General features: G+C 62.2%; 1 protein-coding gene and 1 long non-coding RNA gene across 3 annotated transcripts; one reads left to right on the top strand and one right to left on the bottom strand.

The window, feature by feature from the left end:
* Positions 1-6: 6 nt before the first annotated feature.
* On the top strand, positions 7-2,400 carry LOC124225423 (uncharacterized). The gene is made up of 2 exons (XR_006885077.1): positions 7-1,460; positions 2,193-2,400. It is a non-coding gene; the product is annotated as an uncharacterized LOC124225423 (long non-coding RNA).
* Positions 2,401-2,809: 409 nt separating this feature from the next.
* DIPK1B (divergent protein kinase domain 1B) lies at positions 2,810-11,264 on the bottom strand. Of its 2 annotated transcripts, XM_046638069.1 has the most exons (6): positions 11,029-11,264; positions 7,324-7,458; positions 6,570-6,755; positions 4,813-4,920; positions 4,533-4,709; positions 2,810-3,951 (listed from the first exon to the last, which is right to left on the bottom strand). In XM_046638069.1, exons 1-6 carry the CDS (start codon positions 11,089-11,091, stop codon positions 3,139-3,141), a joined length of 1,482 nt encoding a protein of 493 aa, XP_046494025.1. In that variant the 5' UTR covers positions 11,092-11,264; the 3' UTR covers positions 2,810-3,138. The 2 variants fall into 2 exon arrangements, with proteins under 2 accessions (XP_046494025.1, XP_046494031.1); XM_046638075.1 differs by lacking the exon at positions 6,570-6,755 and having other exon boundaries at positions 11,029-11,259.
* Between the last annotated feature and the right edge of the window lie 5,015 nt (positions 11,265-16,279).

The raw sequence follows: 16,279 nt of genomic DNA on the forward strand, positions 1-16,279 counted from the left end.
GTTTGTCAAGTGCATTGTATGATACATTGCCACATATCTGGTGGTGTCACTGAGAGGGAAACCGCCCTGATCTCCGTGGGCAGAGCTGGGTGGCAGCAAGCCTGCTGTCCTCTCGTGAGGCCGGGTAGCTGTCAGCGGCCCTGGATCCCCTCACCCGTAGGTTAGGTGGTGGGATAGTTAGTGCTGCCTCATGAACTGCCCAGAAACTATGACAGCAAACATTGGTTGCCTCGCTGTGGCTGTGGCTAGGGCTGGCCTGACTCGGACGTTCAGGCTGGCGTTCTCGTGGGGCTGGGGCATCTGAAGGCTTGGCCAGGGCAGGAAGAGCTGCTTCCGAGATGGTGCACTCTGGCTGCTGGCAGGAGGCCGAGGGTCCTCCAGGGTGGCAGCTGGCTTCCCCCAGTGAGTGAAAGGCAGCCGGGGCAGGAGTGTGATCAGTCCTGCTTGGTTCTAGGGTCACACTGACCAGCCCTGGTGCGCATGGTGTGGGAGGTGGACGCGGGGAGGGGCAGGAGCTGCCCAGGCGGCGGTGCTTGTGGCAGCACTAGCAGAGTGGGGTGTGCTGTCTTTATGCTTGGTCCCTAATCCACCTCCTGCAGGGGTGCAGCTCTTACGAGGATGATCCCCTTGAACGGGTGGCTGCTCTGGCTGCACAAGACTGAGCAGCCGCTCGAGTTTCCCCCTCCCCTCTGTGGTGCACTTGAGTCTCCTGTGGCTTATGCACAAGGTGACGCGTGGGCCTGGGGTGACGATGGAATTGCGGGAGTAAGTGGGCTTGATCACGAGGGAGGACGACGAGGGGCTGGTGGACACATCCCACCTGCTTTGAGCCCAGCATCTGGCTCGGTGTTGGGAGGGCTAGAGTCGGGGATGCAGGCTGGGCTCGGGCTGGGGCTGTCAGCCCTCCAGGTTGGTAGCTAGGAGCTTGTTTCAGACACAAGGTTGCTACAAGGGGTTATGTTTTCATAGCATTGAGGATTTGTTTTCAGTCTTTGAACCTGCACGAGGCCGTGTCTGTTTGTTTTTGACAGGAAACTGGGTGGCCAGTAGAATGTTCAGAAGGGGAGCTGGGCTTGGCACGTGTGGGGAGAAGACGGAGGTGGCTCCAGCAGCCGTGTCATCGCATTCCAGAAACCTCCGTGCTTTGCTGTCCTGAGGTCTCCAAGCTGAGGAAGAAGCCTTGACCGTTGACCAGGTGGGGGGTGTTATCCAGCCCCAGAGGCGCGGCCTAGTGGGTCATCTCAGAGATTTTCTGTCTCTGTGCAGGTGGGCGTCCTCAGTCCTCCAGGAGAGCACATCGAGGGCAGAGAGCCAGGAGGGGAGGGAGGTTCCCCCGGCTCACGACACAGCAGAGAAGATGTGACTTATCACGCTGCTGTCTCAGCACTTTGCTGCCAGGGCGCGTCTAAGAGAGCTGGGGAAATCACAGCTGTGAAGCGTCCTCTGATGGGAAGGACTCGGTAGGCTTAGGAAGGGATTTTGGGCGGAAAGTAGGCATGTTGGGAGGGATCTGCAGGGCTGAGGCGCCTGGCACTGTTAGAGTAGCGTTGGCCAAGGCAGTTCCAGAAGACAAGGGAACTAAAGGTGACAGGAAGTGCGGTGAAGAGGACAAGGTGCCCTGGGGGCCCGGTGGCTGTGCTTTCCTTGAACAGGAGTGTTTCCAGAAAGGCACCTGGGAAGCCACTGTGGACTCAGCTCTGCTTTTGGAGGAAGATGAGCGAGCTGACAGAGGGTGTCCCTGCAGAGCGGCTTCAGGGGACGAGGGACAGCCTGTGCCATCTGTTGTGGGCAACGGGCGAGCAGACTCAGCCACTGGGTTACCCAGCCCCCACGTCTCGGCGCCCTCCTCCTCCTCCAGCCCTTGGGCGTGCGGGGATGAATAATCTCGCAGGCAGGGCCTTTGCACTGCCCCGAGCCTGGCACCCTGAACCGTTCTTCACTGTGCGTGGATTCTCTTCCCCCCACAAGGGGGAAATCTAGATGGAAAAAAGTTAATGCATTTAGGGTGAAGTTTAAGAGTTAGTTCTAAGAACACGGGTATTACAGTCGAAATTTTGGAAAATGTTTTACACAAAAGGTGTGAAACAGATTGAAGGAGTGGTTTAATGCATTTTCAAGGAAAGTATGTAGGCAAAACTTGAGAGTAAATTGGTCTTGGATAAACTGTATCTCGGCTTGCATTTTCTTCATAGTCCGATTAGCTGGGCCTGGACATGAGAAAGCTGTGTGTTCTGGGTGGCGCCTCACCCCCCCCCCCCCCCCCCCCCCCCGGGGGGCGGGGGCTCAGGCTCCTGGGCTTCTGCTGGGGAGGGGCCGGACAAAGAAAATGAGATGCTGGGCTCTTCCTCAGATCATGCATTTTACCTCTAGTGGTTCATTAAAATCCGTTTAAAAAAGTAATTCCTAGACTGGGGCTGTGTTGTTGTGTACCAAGCGTTATAGGAGAAAGTTTTTAATGCAGAAGGTGAAATTCTCATGAATGGGTAAATCCGTGCTTCACCACTTGTTACCAGAATCCCTCTTTCTTGTGGTCCACAACCTTCACCATGAACCGTGCCATAATCCAGCTTTGAGGGCTGGCCATCAGAGACTTCAGGAGCCAGGAAGATCAGCTTCCAGCATCCTATCCCTGCCCACCTTGTCCCAGTCAGTCACCCCGGCCCCCAGAATGTGGCTCTGGGAGTCAGGAACGGCCCCCTGCCCCTGGGGTCTGCATGCTGCATCTTCTGTCCAGACTGGAGGTGAGAAGACACCACTTCTGAGCCTGAGTGGCTGATGGAGGGGTACTCAAGTACTCAGAGGAAAGGTGTGTGTTTAAATCATATATTCGTCAAAGTAACAAAAGCCAACTTGGCCTGATCCTCAGCTAGCCCTTGGTCAGGCTCCAGGTCCTCCTTCCTGCCCTGGAAAACATGGGAGGGAAGGGGCGGAGCGGGTGAAGGAACCTATGCGACTGCCCCAGATCTGGTTGCAAGGGAGGGCCCCCAGCTCCTGTGGTGCTGTCCTTTATGGAGTGGCAGGGGGAAGAGGGAAGGGGACCCAAGGGCAAGAGTGGCTTCTTGTGAGTGGGGGGGAGCGGGGCAGGACGGCCAGGCCAGAGCAGTGGCGCACTTGGTGTGGGAGCCTTGGGGCTGCCCATCAGGAGTACTTGGTGTTGGAGATCTTCTTCCAGAGCAGCGTCTTGAGGTGGCTCAGCACGAGCGAGTGGTGCGCCTCCACCTGGCTGGCCAGCCCGCTCAGCGTGGTGCAGGTGCGCAGCTGCCTGCCCAGCTCCGCGTGCAGGTCGGCGGGGGCGCCAGGCAGCAGGTAGTCCCGCAGCAGTTCGCACACCTTGGCCAGGTTGGGCTGGATGAGGTCACCCTTGCACTGCCGCATGAGCTTGTCGCAGGGGGCCCTGCAGTCGCGCCCGTACGTGCAGTCCGAGCTGTGCTCACAGTGGCGGCCCTGCAGGAAGCGGCGCACGGCGGCCTCAGGCGCCACCTGCTGCAGGTCGGCCATCTTGAAGTCGTACTTGGCTGTGTAGCCCACGTTGGCCAGCGTGGTCTCGCACATGTAGAAGGTCCCGTAGGAGCCGTGGAAGAGCTCCTCCACGAACTCCAGCAGGCCGATGGCGATCTTGGCCCGCCACGGCCACGCGGGCCCCAGCCACTGCTGGAGGGCACTGTGCAGGGCGGGGGGCAGCAGCGGGCGCAGCAGGGGCGGGAGCGCGGCCCCATGCCAGGAGCCGTGTGGGGCGCCCTCAGTGACGTAGAGGTCCCCGCAGTAGCCCAGCAGCCTGGAGGCGTGCTCCTTCTCCTGCAGCGACAGCAGCAGTAGAAACTCGTTTCTCTGCAGCAGGGCCCACATTGACTTGGCCTCAGCCAGCGACACCCTGCTGTCCTGGTTGAAGTCAGCCATGAGCAGGACCTGTCCCACCAGCGCAGGCAGCGAGGGCAGGTCTCCCAGGTTCGCCTGACATTTGGGACCAGAAGAAAAGGAGACCGGGTCGTTTCAGAGCCGGCAAGAGCTCGACCTCGACCTCAGGTGCTTCTAAAGTGGGCAGGATGCCAGCCTTGTGCTCCTGAGACCCAGCCTCCGACCACACAGATGGAGGGAGAACCTGGGACATGGGAGGCCCCCAGCCACCTCCTCGAAGCCCACCCACCCACTCGCATCTCTCCCAGAGCTGCTCGCTCTCAGGGGGCTTTGTGTCCCTGTGGCTCCACTAGTGCTTGGGAGCCTGGGGGTGGGCACCTCAGCACAGAGGTGAGGGCAGTCTGGGTGGGATGGGTCACTTCTCATCTTCTCACACCTCACTCCTGCAGCACCCACCTCCCCCATGCACACGCAGCTCCCTGCTCTCCCCAGCAGATGCCCCCCTGGGGACAGGGACCTCCATGCCTAGTGGGTGCTCCCCAAGTGAGGGTCTGCTTGGAGCTGGGGAGGCTAGCCAGGCACCTGGCTGCCGTACAGCCCCCACCCAGCCTGCCTCCTGCCCTCTGCGCGCGTCCCTGGGTGTGAGCTCGACATGGCCCCCTGCAGAGCCGACTGACCTTCAGAAAGCCGAGGGTCATTTCCCGGAACTCCTTAATCGAGGTGCCCCGCGTGGGCTTGTCAAACAGCACCAGCTCCCGCTGGGGGGCCGAGTCCGACCCAGCCTTGGAGTTCAGGCTCTCCTCGATGCCACACTTGATGGTCACCTCCTTGCCCTGCCAGAGCCCGCTGTACACCTGGACAGGGCCACAGGGATCCTCCGGGCAGATATGTCCCTCGCCTTGCACCTCAGCATCTGAGCCCCGGGGCCTAACCCCAGCCCGATCCCGCCGGCCTTACCTGCTGGCCTGGGACGGAAGAGAGGCAGGTCCTCCACTCCACCTTGTGCAGGTTGCACAGGTCCTGGCAGATGGAGCCCGAGATGATGCCCTTGTGGTACTGGTCACACTGAGGAGAGGACAAAGTGCCAGGAAGTGGCACAGGGAGGCGGGGGCTCGGAGTTCCTCCCCTGGCCTGCTCCAAGCCCTCCCCTGGAGGGGCCTCCCTCCCCCACCCTTGCATGTTGCACTTCTGGGTGGGCAGGCTGAGGTCCTCATCTCATCTGCCAGTTGCCCCCTGGTTCTTAGGCCACGCCACTTGTCAGAGGGGCCCCAGCCGGCTGCAGCTGGTAAGCAGGCAGCCTCCAGCCACACTGAGCCACCCTGGGGGCCTGGGCACCCTCGGGGGCCTCATGCTCACTGCGGCCTGAAAGCCACCAGCTCCTCCCAGAGCCAGCAGCTCCCCCACCGACACGTCCCCATCGTCCTGAAAGATGCCAAGCTTCTCATCGGCACAACTGCTCCTGAGCGGGTGTCCAGCTCTCCCCGGCTCGACCTCTGTCTTCATCCAGCCTGGCCCTTCCCTGGGGACTGAAGCAGGAGCAGCAGGGCCCGTGACATGAGGCGGGCCCGCCCCCGCCCCAAGTGCGCCTTGCAGAGGCCCAGGGCCACGGCTGGGTCCACAGGGCGCCACCCACTTCCACTGCTGTGAGGGAGCTTGCCAGCCGGGTGAGGAGGTCGAAGATGGGGAGGCTCCTCCCAGCCCCTCTGTCGCGGGGTGTCACGGGGGTGTCACCACAGCTGTCTGTCACCTCAGGCTCATCCTGCCCACCTGCGGGGCCCCCTCATTAGCCAGATGCACAGGGAGAAGCTTTCAGCAGTAATTAGGTCAGCCTCGGCATAGCTGCCGCCTCCCCCTGCCCCGCCCAGCCCTCTCCCCAGCTCTGGACAGGGCCTTGCAGCCCCCGGCACCCCAGGGGGCTGGGCTGACCCAAGCAGAAGGCGAGGGAAGCTGGAGGGGATGGAGCCAGGCTCTGCCCTCCGGTGGGGGGTTGTGGCCGTCTGGAGCGAGTGTGAGTGAGTTCCTGGTGCCATAGATGCGTTGCCATGGAGCCCAGGCCCTTGGTGGAGCCAGGGCTGGAGGCAGGAGAGGGGAAGGAGTGTGCAGAACATGGCGCCACTCAAGCATGGGGAGGAGGGAGGGCAGCGAGGTGGGGCCTCCGGGACACAGGGCCAGGACAGAAACAACACTGAGCCGAGAGGCCCTGGACTCAGCAGTGTGACCCAGGAAGGAGGCATCGGTGCTGTGGTGTCATGAGAATGACAGCGGCTCATCAGGAGAGCAAGGAAAACAAAGAAAAACCACACGCTTCCGTCCCCCACCTCGCAGGGAGGCGCCACCACAAAGGGTCATCTCTCTGACCCCCCGAAACCCCGCGGAACTGCAGGGCCTCCGGGGGTTGGTCTGCCAGGGAACGTGGGCGGGCAGGGGCGACCCAGGGCCAGCAGGCTGCTCTGCTCTGGCGCACGCTGTCACCCAGCCAGCCCCCAGCCGCTGCCCACCAGGGCTGGGGAAGGGGTTTCTGGAGAAGCTGAGGCGGGCAGTGGGTCCCGCGGCCTGAGGTGTCCTGTGACCATCAGCCTATGAGCAAGTCACCTCACATCACAGCCTGTTTCCATCTGCAGATGGGGTGGTGTTGGGAACTCAATGGGCAGCCCCCGGCCGAGCCCCCCAGGCCTGCGAGCAGCTGATCTGTGACCCCTGGTCCTGCCCCCTACCTCCTGTTGTGTGGCCTTGGACAAGCTGTGGAACCTGAGATGGCTGACACCCCCACGAGGCTGGAAAGGAGGGAGTGTCCCCACAGCCCCGCGGACAGGCCTCAGGAGAGCTGGCCATGGCAATGACCTCCAGGAAGGCTCCCAGCAGCCCGGAGACACCCCCGCTGGCTGGAAGGCCAGGGCACCCTGGGAAAATGGAAGCTGCAGTTTCTTCTTTTGGGGAGGGGCCTATTCTTCCCCTGCTCCCCAGCGGCCCCCTCAGTCCTCTGCACGTTGGGGGTCTGCTGCCAACACACGTGAGGGGCTCAGAAACTCCTATGGACGCTCGGATCGTCTGCTCACTGCACCCCCCTGGCCAGTCCCCAGCTCCTGCCTCCCAGGTCTCACTGCTCCGACAAGCCCTCCGCCCACGGCGGAGTCTCCCTGCTAACACTTTTGTCCGTCCCAAATATCTCTGGAGTGCACCCTGTCTTTCTGTCCCTGGCTGCCCACCCATGCCCTCCTGGGCAGCTGCAGTGGCCTGTCCTCAGCCTCCCCCTTTCCTCCCCGCCACCCCCAGTCTCCTCCACATCCAGCCAGAGGCAACTCTGCACGGTGCAATGGGATCCACCTTAAAACCCACTACGCGGGTGCCTCTGAGGATGGAGAGCCACATCCTCCAGGGACCCACAGCCCAGGAGCAGGCACCAGGCAGGAAGGAGCACAAGGACTGCCGCCCACACCTGCCCACGAGCCCAGCCGAGGCGACACTTACGATGACCACCTGGCAGACGTGCCCGCGGCAGAGCTCCGCATAGGACGAGTAGTGCACGTACGCCAACCAGCTGCCCGCAAAGACCCCCAGCCAGACCAGGAAGACGTACTTGACCCTGAGGCCCGGGAGCCGGCCCTGCGGGGGAAGGGAGGAACGTGAGGAAGCGCCACATTCGGGGTGTGTGGACCCCATTTCACAGACCCCAGCCTTCCCAGCCGGCCCCTCCAGCAGCCAGCACCCTACCCTGCCCCAGCGTCCACAGCTGCCCGCCGCTGATGCCCAGGGGTGTCCTTGGGTCACCCCCCGCACATCTCCAGGCTCCCTCGGCACGCCCACTCCAGAGTGGGGGCAGACAACTGGCGGCTCCCGGACTTTTAAATCTCACAGGCAGGTGAAAATAAATTTCAAAATAACGGGGGGGTTCAGGGTAAGCAGCTCTTTATTTTGCTGAATAAAGGCATTTTTTACAGATTTCCCTCCTGTCTTGCCCTCATTTCATGACCTTTAACCTCCACACAAGGTCAGGTTGGAGAATCCCCACCTATGTGTGTTGTCCTCTGACTGGTGGAAAGTTCCGGCTAGACCAGGGCTAGTGGACGGAGCCAGGAGGCCGCTCGTGCAGAGGGCAGGACACGGGCGGCACAGCTGCCCTGCGAGCCTTTAGGACATGCAGCCCTGCGCACCCACGGCAGCACGTTCCCAACAGCCAAAGTGGGGACACAACCCAAGTGTCCATCGGTAGGGGAACGGATAAACACAACAAGGCCTATGCAAACCATGGAGGATCACACGGCCTGAGGAAGGAAGGAAGGACGTCCCGACATAGGCTGCCACCTGGATGAGCCTGGAGGACGCCACATGGAGTGAAACAAGCCCGGCACCAAAGGACAGGTCCTGTGGCACTCCATGCATATGAGGGCCGAGAGGAGTCCACTCCACAGAGACAGGAGGTGGGGTGGAGGTGCCGGGGCTGGGGAGGGGAGGGGGTGAGTGTTCAGTGGGGACAGAGCTTCAGTCTGGGAAGATGAGAAAGTCCTGGAGATGGATGCCGGGGACGGCTGCACAGCAATGAGAATGTGCTTAATGCCACTGAACTGTGCACTTCAAGTGGCTAAGATGGTGAGTTTTATGTTATGTCTAATTTACCACAATAAAGAATAAATCAGCCCCGCCCCCCGGGCCCCGCTGCCTGAGGCTCTGGCCCAGGCGTCTGGGGCAGGCGGGGAACTGCCTCCACGGAGGCTGCCCCTCTGCCAGGTTTCCCCAGCTGACAGGTGGAACCGCAGGGTGGGAGGGTCTCGGAGCCCTGCAGCAGGTGGCCTGGGGTGCTGTCTCCCACCCAGCCCCCAAGCCCGGATTCCAGGGGCACTGCCTCCCCTCCCCACTCCCTGCCCTGGCAAAGCACAGGCCTCGCAGGCTACTGTCCACAAGCAGCCAGCTGAGGGGGCGGGTTACCATGCAGTGTCCCTGACCAGGCAGCTGAGCCCCAGAGCCAAGGGCCAGGCCCCAGGGACCAGAAGAGCAGGATGGCCAGGGCTTCAGACCAGCCTGCTCCAAGAGGAGGCACCAGTGCCACTGCTGGCACATGCCCCGCCACCTGTGGGCCGGGCAGCACTCCGTCCTGGTTAGTCCCGGGTCCCGGTTAGCTGGAGACTGGCCCCAAGAAATGGAGCCACTGGCTCTGCACTGAGGACAGGGCACGGGCCTCCCCTCCCGCTTCCCTGCACCCACCCACAGGCTGGCCTCCTGGGAGGGGCTGCAGCAGGAGCACTCCTAGAGTTGGGGACGGGCTCGGAGCCTCAGTGGCCACTAAGAGCGGGACTGGCCCAGGGCACGGTGAGGGGCTGGGCCTCAGGCCCACGTCCCTGCCACTGCGCCTGTTTCCGTCTGATTTCTTCAAACGGAACAACAGGAAAGTGCAGCATTGTGGGGGGGGGGGGGGGCGGGGAGCTGGGGGTTGTTGTGGCAGGACAAGGTCGGGCTTCTTCCGGCCAGTGGGGAACAATGCCCCAGGCCGTGGTGAGCTCCCTCTGCATGGGCTTTCAGTTCCCAGAGAGCCCTGAAGGCTGGCGCTGGGGGTCCTGGGGCACAGTGGGAGGAGGGCAGGCTGCAGCCAGCGCTGGACGCAGGGGCGGACCCGGCCTCACAAAGTCACTGCAGGATCAGGAGCCTGCCTGCGGGGCCCACCCCAGACACTGCCCGCTCCCCCACCAGACTGCCTCCAGGCTGCAGGCCTCTGCATGGTGGCCCCTGTCCCAGCACACCGTCCCCCCCTAGCCAGCTCTGACTGACCCCCAGGTCCTCACTGGGCGGGCACCTCCTCATGGAGCAGTCCTTGACCCCTACGCCGCTCCCCTGCCCCGACCCCGGGAGGCCTCTCTCCACACTGCGGGGTGGCCTCTGGGACAGGGCAGATCTTACTCATCAGCGGGTCCCCTGCAGCTGCTCCTCCCCCGGCCCCCCGCCTCCCGGTGGAGCCACTTGGAGGATGGGAAGGTCACTTGGGGCAGTAACAGCCCAACAGTCAATGGCCCACGGGCCAGTGCCCTACAAGAACCACCAACCCAGGGGGATATTTCACAGGCGGGGAAACTGAGGCTCAAAGTGTCCCAACACTAAGACTGGGGTGGGTTGGGGCTCAGACCACTGGGAACCTGCTGGAACCCCTCTCCTGCCCATCTGGGCGGAACTCGGAGGCCGGTGCCCAGGGTCTGGAGCCCCCTGCTCTGGGCCTCCCCACAGCAGCCTGGTCCAGGCCCCTCCCTCAGGACAAGGTGGGGGCCAGTGCACACCCAGCCTCCTGCCCTGGCGGTGGACCCTCAGCTCCCACCTTGCCCAGAGCTGAGCTGAGACCACCATGCAGCCCAAGGCCCCCGGCGGGCAGGGAGGGCGTCTGCCACAGACACGCAACCCGCGTGTTTCCCAGCTCCCACCCTTCTCCCAGGAGGGCAGCTGAGGCCAACCAGGCCCAGGGCCAAGGGCACGACCCTGGCAGGGACCCGCCTGCTGTGGCCCCAGGACAGCCCTGGGAAGGCCAGGGAAGTGCGGGCTGCTCTGACAAGGCCATCCTGGAGGGCATCCGGGTCATCGGGTGGGCCCGAAGATTTGAGACTCCGATGCGGGCCTGGCTTGGACCACGGAAAGCAGAGGTGACAGGGCTTCCGACAGCTGGCACCCAAGGCAGCCAGGGCCTCCCCTGCAGAAGGGGACTTGGCCAAGGTCATGGTGGGGTCAAGACACACCCCTAAGCTCAGTGGCTGGAGAAGGACGCGTGGGAGGCTATGTCCCTCTTAGGGCTTTTGATGTGTCCCAAGTTTTCCACACCAAAAAAACAAACATTATCTTTTAAGTAGAGGAAAAAGGAACGGACTTGGTGTGGTTTCTGGGCCTCTGGGAGCAGGGTCCCGCCCGCAGGGGCGGGGGGAGGCCTTCCTCGGCCCCGGGGGCAGGGACCGCCACTGCGCAGCCTCCGCGACGCCAGGACCCTCCGCTCGCCCCATCAGCACCCGCCACCCCGGCCCCCCAGCCCCCTCCCAGCCCCCAGCCACGCCGAGGTCCGCGCACCCCACCACTCCTTCCCCTCCGGTCCCGAATCCGGCCACGGCCCCCCACCCCACGCCGGCTGGCCGCGCACGCCCCCGCCGCAGCCCGGGCCCCGCGCGCGGGAGTGGGCGCCTGGCCGGGCCGGCCCGGGGGCGCGCCTACCTGCAGGCCCTTGGAGAAGGGGCAGAAGAGCACCAGGTGCGCCAGGCGCCGCAGCCGCCGCATGGTGGGCGCCCGGCCGGTGCGAGGGCCCCGCTCTGCTCGGCCTCAGCCCCGCGGGCCGGCCCGCAACGGCCGCCGCTCCTCCTCCCCTCCGCGCCCCCGCCCGCCCGCGTCCGCGCGAGAGCGCGCGCCTCTGACGGCCGGCTGGGGCGGGGACGCGCGGGCACCGGGAGAGGAGCGCGCTGCGGGGCGCGGAGGACGGAGGGGCGGGCCGGCCGGGGCGGGGGCACGCGGCTGCACCGGGAGGGGACGCCGCGGGGCGCGCGGGGGAGGGAGGGGCGGGCCGGCCGGGGAGAGGGCGGTGCGCGGCTGCACGGGGAGGGGACGCGGCGGGGCGCGCGGGAGGGAGGGAAGGAGAGAGGGAGGTGGGGGCCGGGGGCGCGGAGGGAGGGCCGCGGGGCTGGGGGGCGCCCGTGGCCCCGTCCCCTCTCCGCTCTCCCCCTGCGCGCCCCCGCGCCGATGCGAAGAGGGAGGGCGCCGAGGCCCGGGCCACTTGCGCCCCTGCCCGCACCCTTGAGGGCCCGGGGCTGCCACGCGCGGGGCTGTCGCGGGCGCCCCCGCGCAGGGAGGCGGCGGGCGAGCCGGGCAGCCTGCAGAGGCCCCGCGCGGGGGGAGACGGGAGGGGCAGCGAGCCCAGGGATGGGGCCCTATCGGGGCGAGGCCGCGAGCGGGGGTCCCGCGCCGACCACCTGGCCTGGAGCGGCGGCGTCTCTCTCGGGAGCCCAGCACCTTGCGCCTTCCTGACCGGTGACTCTGGCGCGTTTGCAGACGCAGCGGCGGGCCCCTCCGCTTCCAGGCCACAGAACAGCACCCACCCCGAAGACGTCGGGCCCCCTCCTCGAGCGTCCCCCAGCCCGGGCTCTGACAAGCTCTGGCTCGTCTGAGGGTCGCAGAAATGGAATAAAAAGGGGACAGCCTTCGGGGGTGGCCTGCGCCCCGGCAGAGCACGTGGAAACTCGGTGCCCGCTTCCCGCCGCGAGCGCTACTCCCGCGCAGATGCCCCGCGTGCTCAGCCGGCCCCCCGCTGGAGGACAGTTGTGCTGTTTCAGGCTTGGGGTGACTGGGAACAGAGTGCCACAAACTTTTGCGTCCAGGTTTCTGTGTGAAGGTGAGTTTTCCGTTTACTCGGTGCAGAAGGAGGAGGGACTGCTCGGATGCGTGGCCGGGGAGGTGTCACTGCGAAGACGCTGTCCACCGCGGGGGCTGGGACTTCCGGTTGCTCCACATCCTTTCCAGCACTCGGTATTGTCAGTTTTTACATTCTAGCCGTTCTACGGGGTGTGCAGTGGTGTCTCTCTGTGGTTGTCATCGCATATCCCCCACGACTAATGATGGTGAACACTTTCTTCATGTGCTTAGTTGCCACCCGTATTATCATCCTTGGCAAAGTGTCTATTCAAATTTTTTGCCCATTTTTTTTTTGTATTGTATTGTTTCCCTGTTACTGAGTTTTGGAAGTCCTTTATGTCTTATGGAAACCAGTACATTCAGAAATATGTGATTTGCAAATATGTCCTCCCAGGCTGTGGCTTGTCTTTTCGTTTTCTTAAGTGTCTTCCACAGGGCGCAAGGTCTTCATGTTGATGAGGTCCGGTGTGTCCGTTCTTTTCTTTCACGGTTTGTGCAGTTCATATGTATCATTTCTAAGGAACCTTTTCCTAACCAGGGTCACAAAGATCTTCTTGCGTGTTTTCTTCTGGAAGTTTTATAGTATTAGCTTTTTACATTTAGGTCAACGATTCAATTTGAGTGAAATTAAAATTTTGGCACAAGGCTATGGGTCAAAGTAGTGGTTTCGTTTTGGGGTTTTGTTTGTCGAGTGTTTTGCACACAGATCCCAGTGGTTCCAGCACATCTGTGGTTTTGCGGCTGAGTCTCCAGGGAGGCTCTGCCCTGTGAGCCGCTTCCCCAGCCTCCTGGAAGGGGGTTTTCCAGCAAGTTCCAGAGGTCAGACTTCCCCAGTTCTGCTGGCACCACAGGGACTTCTCTGCTGTCCCATGAGCCACAGTGGCACCCTCCCAGCAAGTTCTCATCCGGGGGCAGGGGACTCCAGCTCCGCCCTGGAGGGGACTCCTGTGTCTGCTCCGCACGGCCATAATTCTTGTATAATTCGGCTACTCTGTTGTCATCCATAATTCTTGTAGTGAACGTCCCCATTCAGATCGCTGTGTGGCTTCTGTCTCCTGATGGGACCCCAACTGGTACAGGTCAAGTGCAAAAGGGACATGGGCATTTTTATAAAACTTGCCGAGACCCACTACACCCCACACTTTGAACCACATGGCCCACCCTTGGGTGCCCAATGTCCTCAACCCAGTGTTTGTCATCCTGGGAGCTAGGCCATGTCGGTCCCACGGGAGAGTCCAGGTAGCTGACCAGAGTTCAGTTTGCATCTCCTGGCCCCCTCTTGGACCACACTGGCTGGCCAAAGGGCACCCTTAGGAGAAAGAAACGGCATCTTGCTCACGAGGGTCAGGGTAGAGTCCTGAATATCCACAAAGGACCTCGACAGCCCCCCTCCCCCCTCTCATCCTGGTCATTACCAAGGAGGTGGCCAAGCGGAGGTGCTCCTCGCCGGGGAGAGCCACGTGCAGTGACCGAGCTGCCTGACTAAGCAGTGTGGGCCAGGAGGAGGGGACAGAGGTGAAGTCAGAAATTTTCTTGAGCGAACTTGGGAGAAGGCCATTGCAAAGCTCAGCAACGCCAGGCTCTGCGGGCCGCGACACCTTGAGCACCAGCCCCTGTTGGGTGATTTTGGCAATGAAAAAAGCACCATTGTCAGACTGCAGAGGAAGCCGAGAACATGACCCCCCTTGGTCTCGGGCCGCGATGGTGCGGCCGGTCTGCTTGGCTGCAGCGGCAGCACCGTGACGAGTGGGTGGGGAGGTGCGGAGGCACAACCCGTAGCCCTGAGGGGGGTCGAGGTCTGATGGAGTCAGTTAGCCTGGAGCCGGGGGTCCACGCCCCATGCAGTGACCCCCCCCCCCCCCCCACACACACACTGCGAGACAAATGAAGAGTCCTGTCTGGGAGGCGGCGGTTGCCTCTGCAGCAGGATTACCAAGTCCATTACATTGCGCCCCATCTGTGATGTTGGGTGTCACCACGCGCAGAGCCATGATGGGTGCAGGGGGCAGTGATGGCGGGCTGGGAGGTGCAGGCCGCAGCAGCAGCTTCATTCTAGTCGGTCCCATTGAGCAGGTCCCGCCGTGAGCATCTACACGTGACCCAGACAGTTCAGCCAGCAGCTGTTATTCATTTCCCGGGGCCGTGGCCCAAAGAGAGGAATCTTTAACCTGTAATTTTCCATGCGGTGAACTCTGTTGGTTTCCTAGGGCTGCGTAACAAAATATCGCAGACCAAGTGCCCTAGGACACAGGGAATTTGTTCTCCCACAGTTCTGGAGGCTAAAAGTCCAAAATCAAGGTGTCTGCAGGGCCACCATCACTCCGAAAGCTGGAGGGAGAAGCCTTCCTTGCTTCTCCCAGCTTCCGGGGGTGCCAGCAGTCGTTGGTGTTCCTTGACTTGTGGCCACGTGGCTCCAGTCTCTGCCTCCGTTGTCATCTGATGGCTGTCCACCCGTGTGTCTCCTCTTTGTCTTCGTGTCTTCACATGGCCTTCAAAGACCCTACTTCCAGATAGGCCACATTCTGAAGTTCCGGGGAATATGAATCTGGGGGACACTTTTCAACACATTACACAGACCAAGTGGCCACGTTGGAAACAGCCCAGGAGTCAGGGAAAATAAAACATGTTTCACCAAGGGACCCCAATAAAATTGGCTTAATCAGGAGAGCAGTGTATTTGTCTTTCATGTAACACTCTGAATATAAGCATCCAAGGACTGAGACCCCACGTTGTCAGGGATAAAATTCCTTCTGCTTTGTTGTGTGGCATCCTCAAGACATGGCTTTTGTCTTGCAGTCCAAAGTGGCTGCTCCAGCTCCGGCCATCACCTCCACACTCCAGAAAGGCAAAGGAGGAAAGGCAAAGGGGAAGTGAAGAGCATGCCTTTCCACTTAAGGACAGGACCTGGAAATACACACTGCTTCTGCTCACATCCCATTGGCCACAGCTTAGTCATATGACCTTACTTGCTGCAAAGAAGGCTGGGAAACGTAGTCTTTCTCTGAGTAGCCACGTGTCACCCCTCAAACTCCAGGGTTCTGATGTCCCTCAGTCTCAGGCACAAGTATGTTGCAGGAAAGTGGAGAAATGGAGACTTAGGCCCCCGGGCAGATTGCCCTTCCAGATGTGGCCCATCCCACTGCCCAGGCCCTGATGACCTTTGGGCTGAGGTCAGGGGTCACACAGTTCCATTCAGACAGTTCTGGAATGTGTGGAGAATGGGGAGCCCAGTGCATCGTGGGGACGCCATCAGGCCCAGGCCAGGCCTGGGGAAGGCAGTGTCAGCACTGAGGCCCAGAGGATGGGAGTGGGGCCGGGGGAGGACTGGTGTTCCAGGCAGAGGAACAGAGTAGGCAGACGTGGAACAGCATGCATTGCTGTGGTGTGTGCAGTGTCGGGATGGAGGCCTGAGGTAGGGAACAGGGTCCTGAGGGGGGACCCAGTGAGGGGTTTGGACTTTGAACTTCAGCTCCGAGCCGCCAGAACCGCCATAGACAGGTGCACGGCCAGCCCGCCTGGTGGATGTGCAGTTCAGAGGCCACTCCGGCCAGGAGAGAGAGTCCAAGCAAGGGGGCCTGCGTGGGCTTCTGGGGGCCCAGGGCACATCCCCAGCAGGGGTGGGGCCAGGGGTGCAGGGGAGAAGGGCATCCAGGGCTCTCAGGGGCCCAGGACCACTTTCTCAGCACGGGTGGGGGCTTCTCAGGGGAAGGAAGCCTAGAGGCTCTCAGAGCCCTGGGACCACCTCCCCAGGTGGAGGTGAGGTGAGAGGGGCACCTAGGGTGTCAGGGCCCGGGACCACCTCCCCAGGCACGGGACAGTGTCTCTGCAGGGGTGAGCGTTGCTGATCCCTGGACAGCAGTGCAGCCTCTCCCCTGCATGTCTCCCCTCTTCTTCTAAGGGCGCCGGTCACTGGCCCTAGGGCCCAGCAGGTCATCCAGAGTGACCTCCTCTCGAGATCCTTACCTAATTATGTCTGCAAAGCCCTATTTCCACTTAAGGTCACACTCATAGGTTCCAGGTGGATGAGGGAGCACCATGCAACCCAGGAAATGACAAAAACAAG

Source organism: Equus quagga, chromosome 1, assembly GCF_021613505.1.
Source record: "Equus quagga isolate Etosha38 chromosome 1, UCLA_HA_Equagga_1.0, whole genome shotgun sequence".
Taxonomy (NCBI): domain Eukaryota; kingdom Metazoa; phylum Chordata; class Mammalia; order Perissodactyla; family Equidae; genus Equus; species Equus quagga.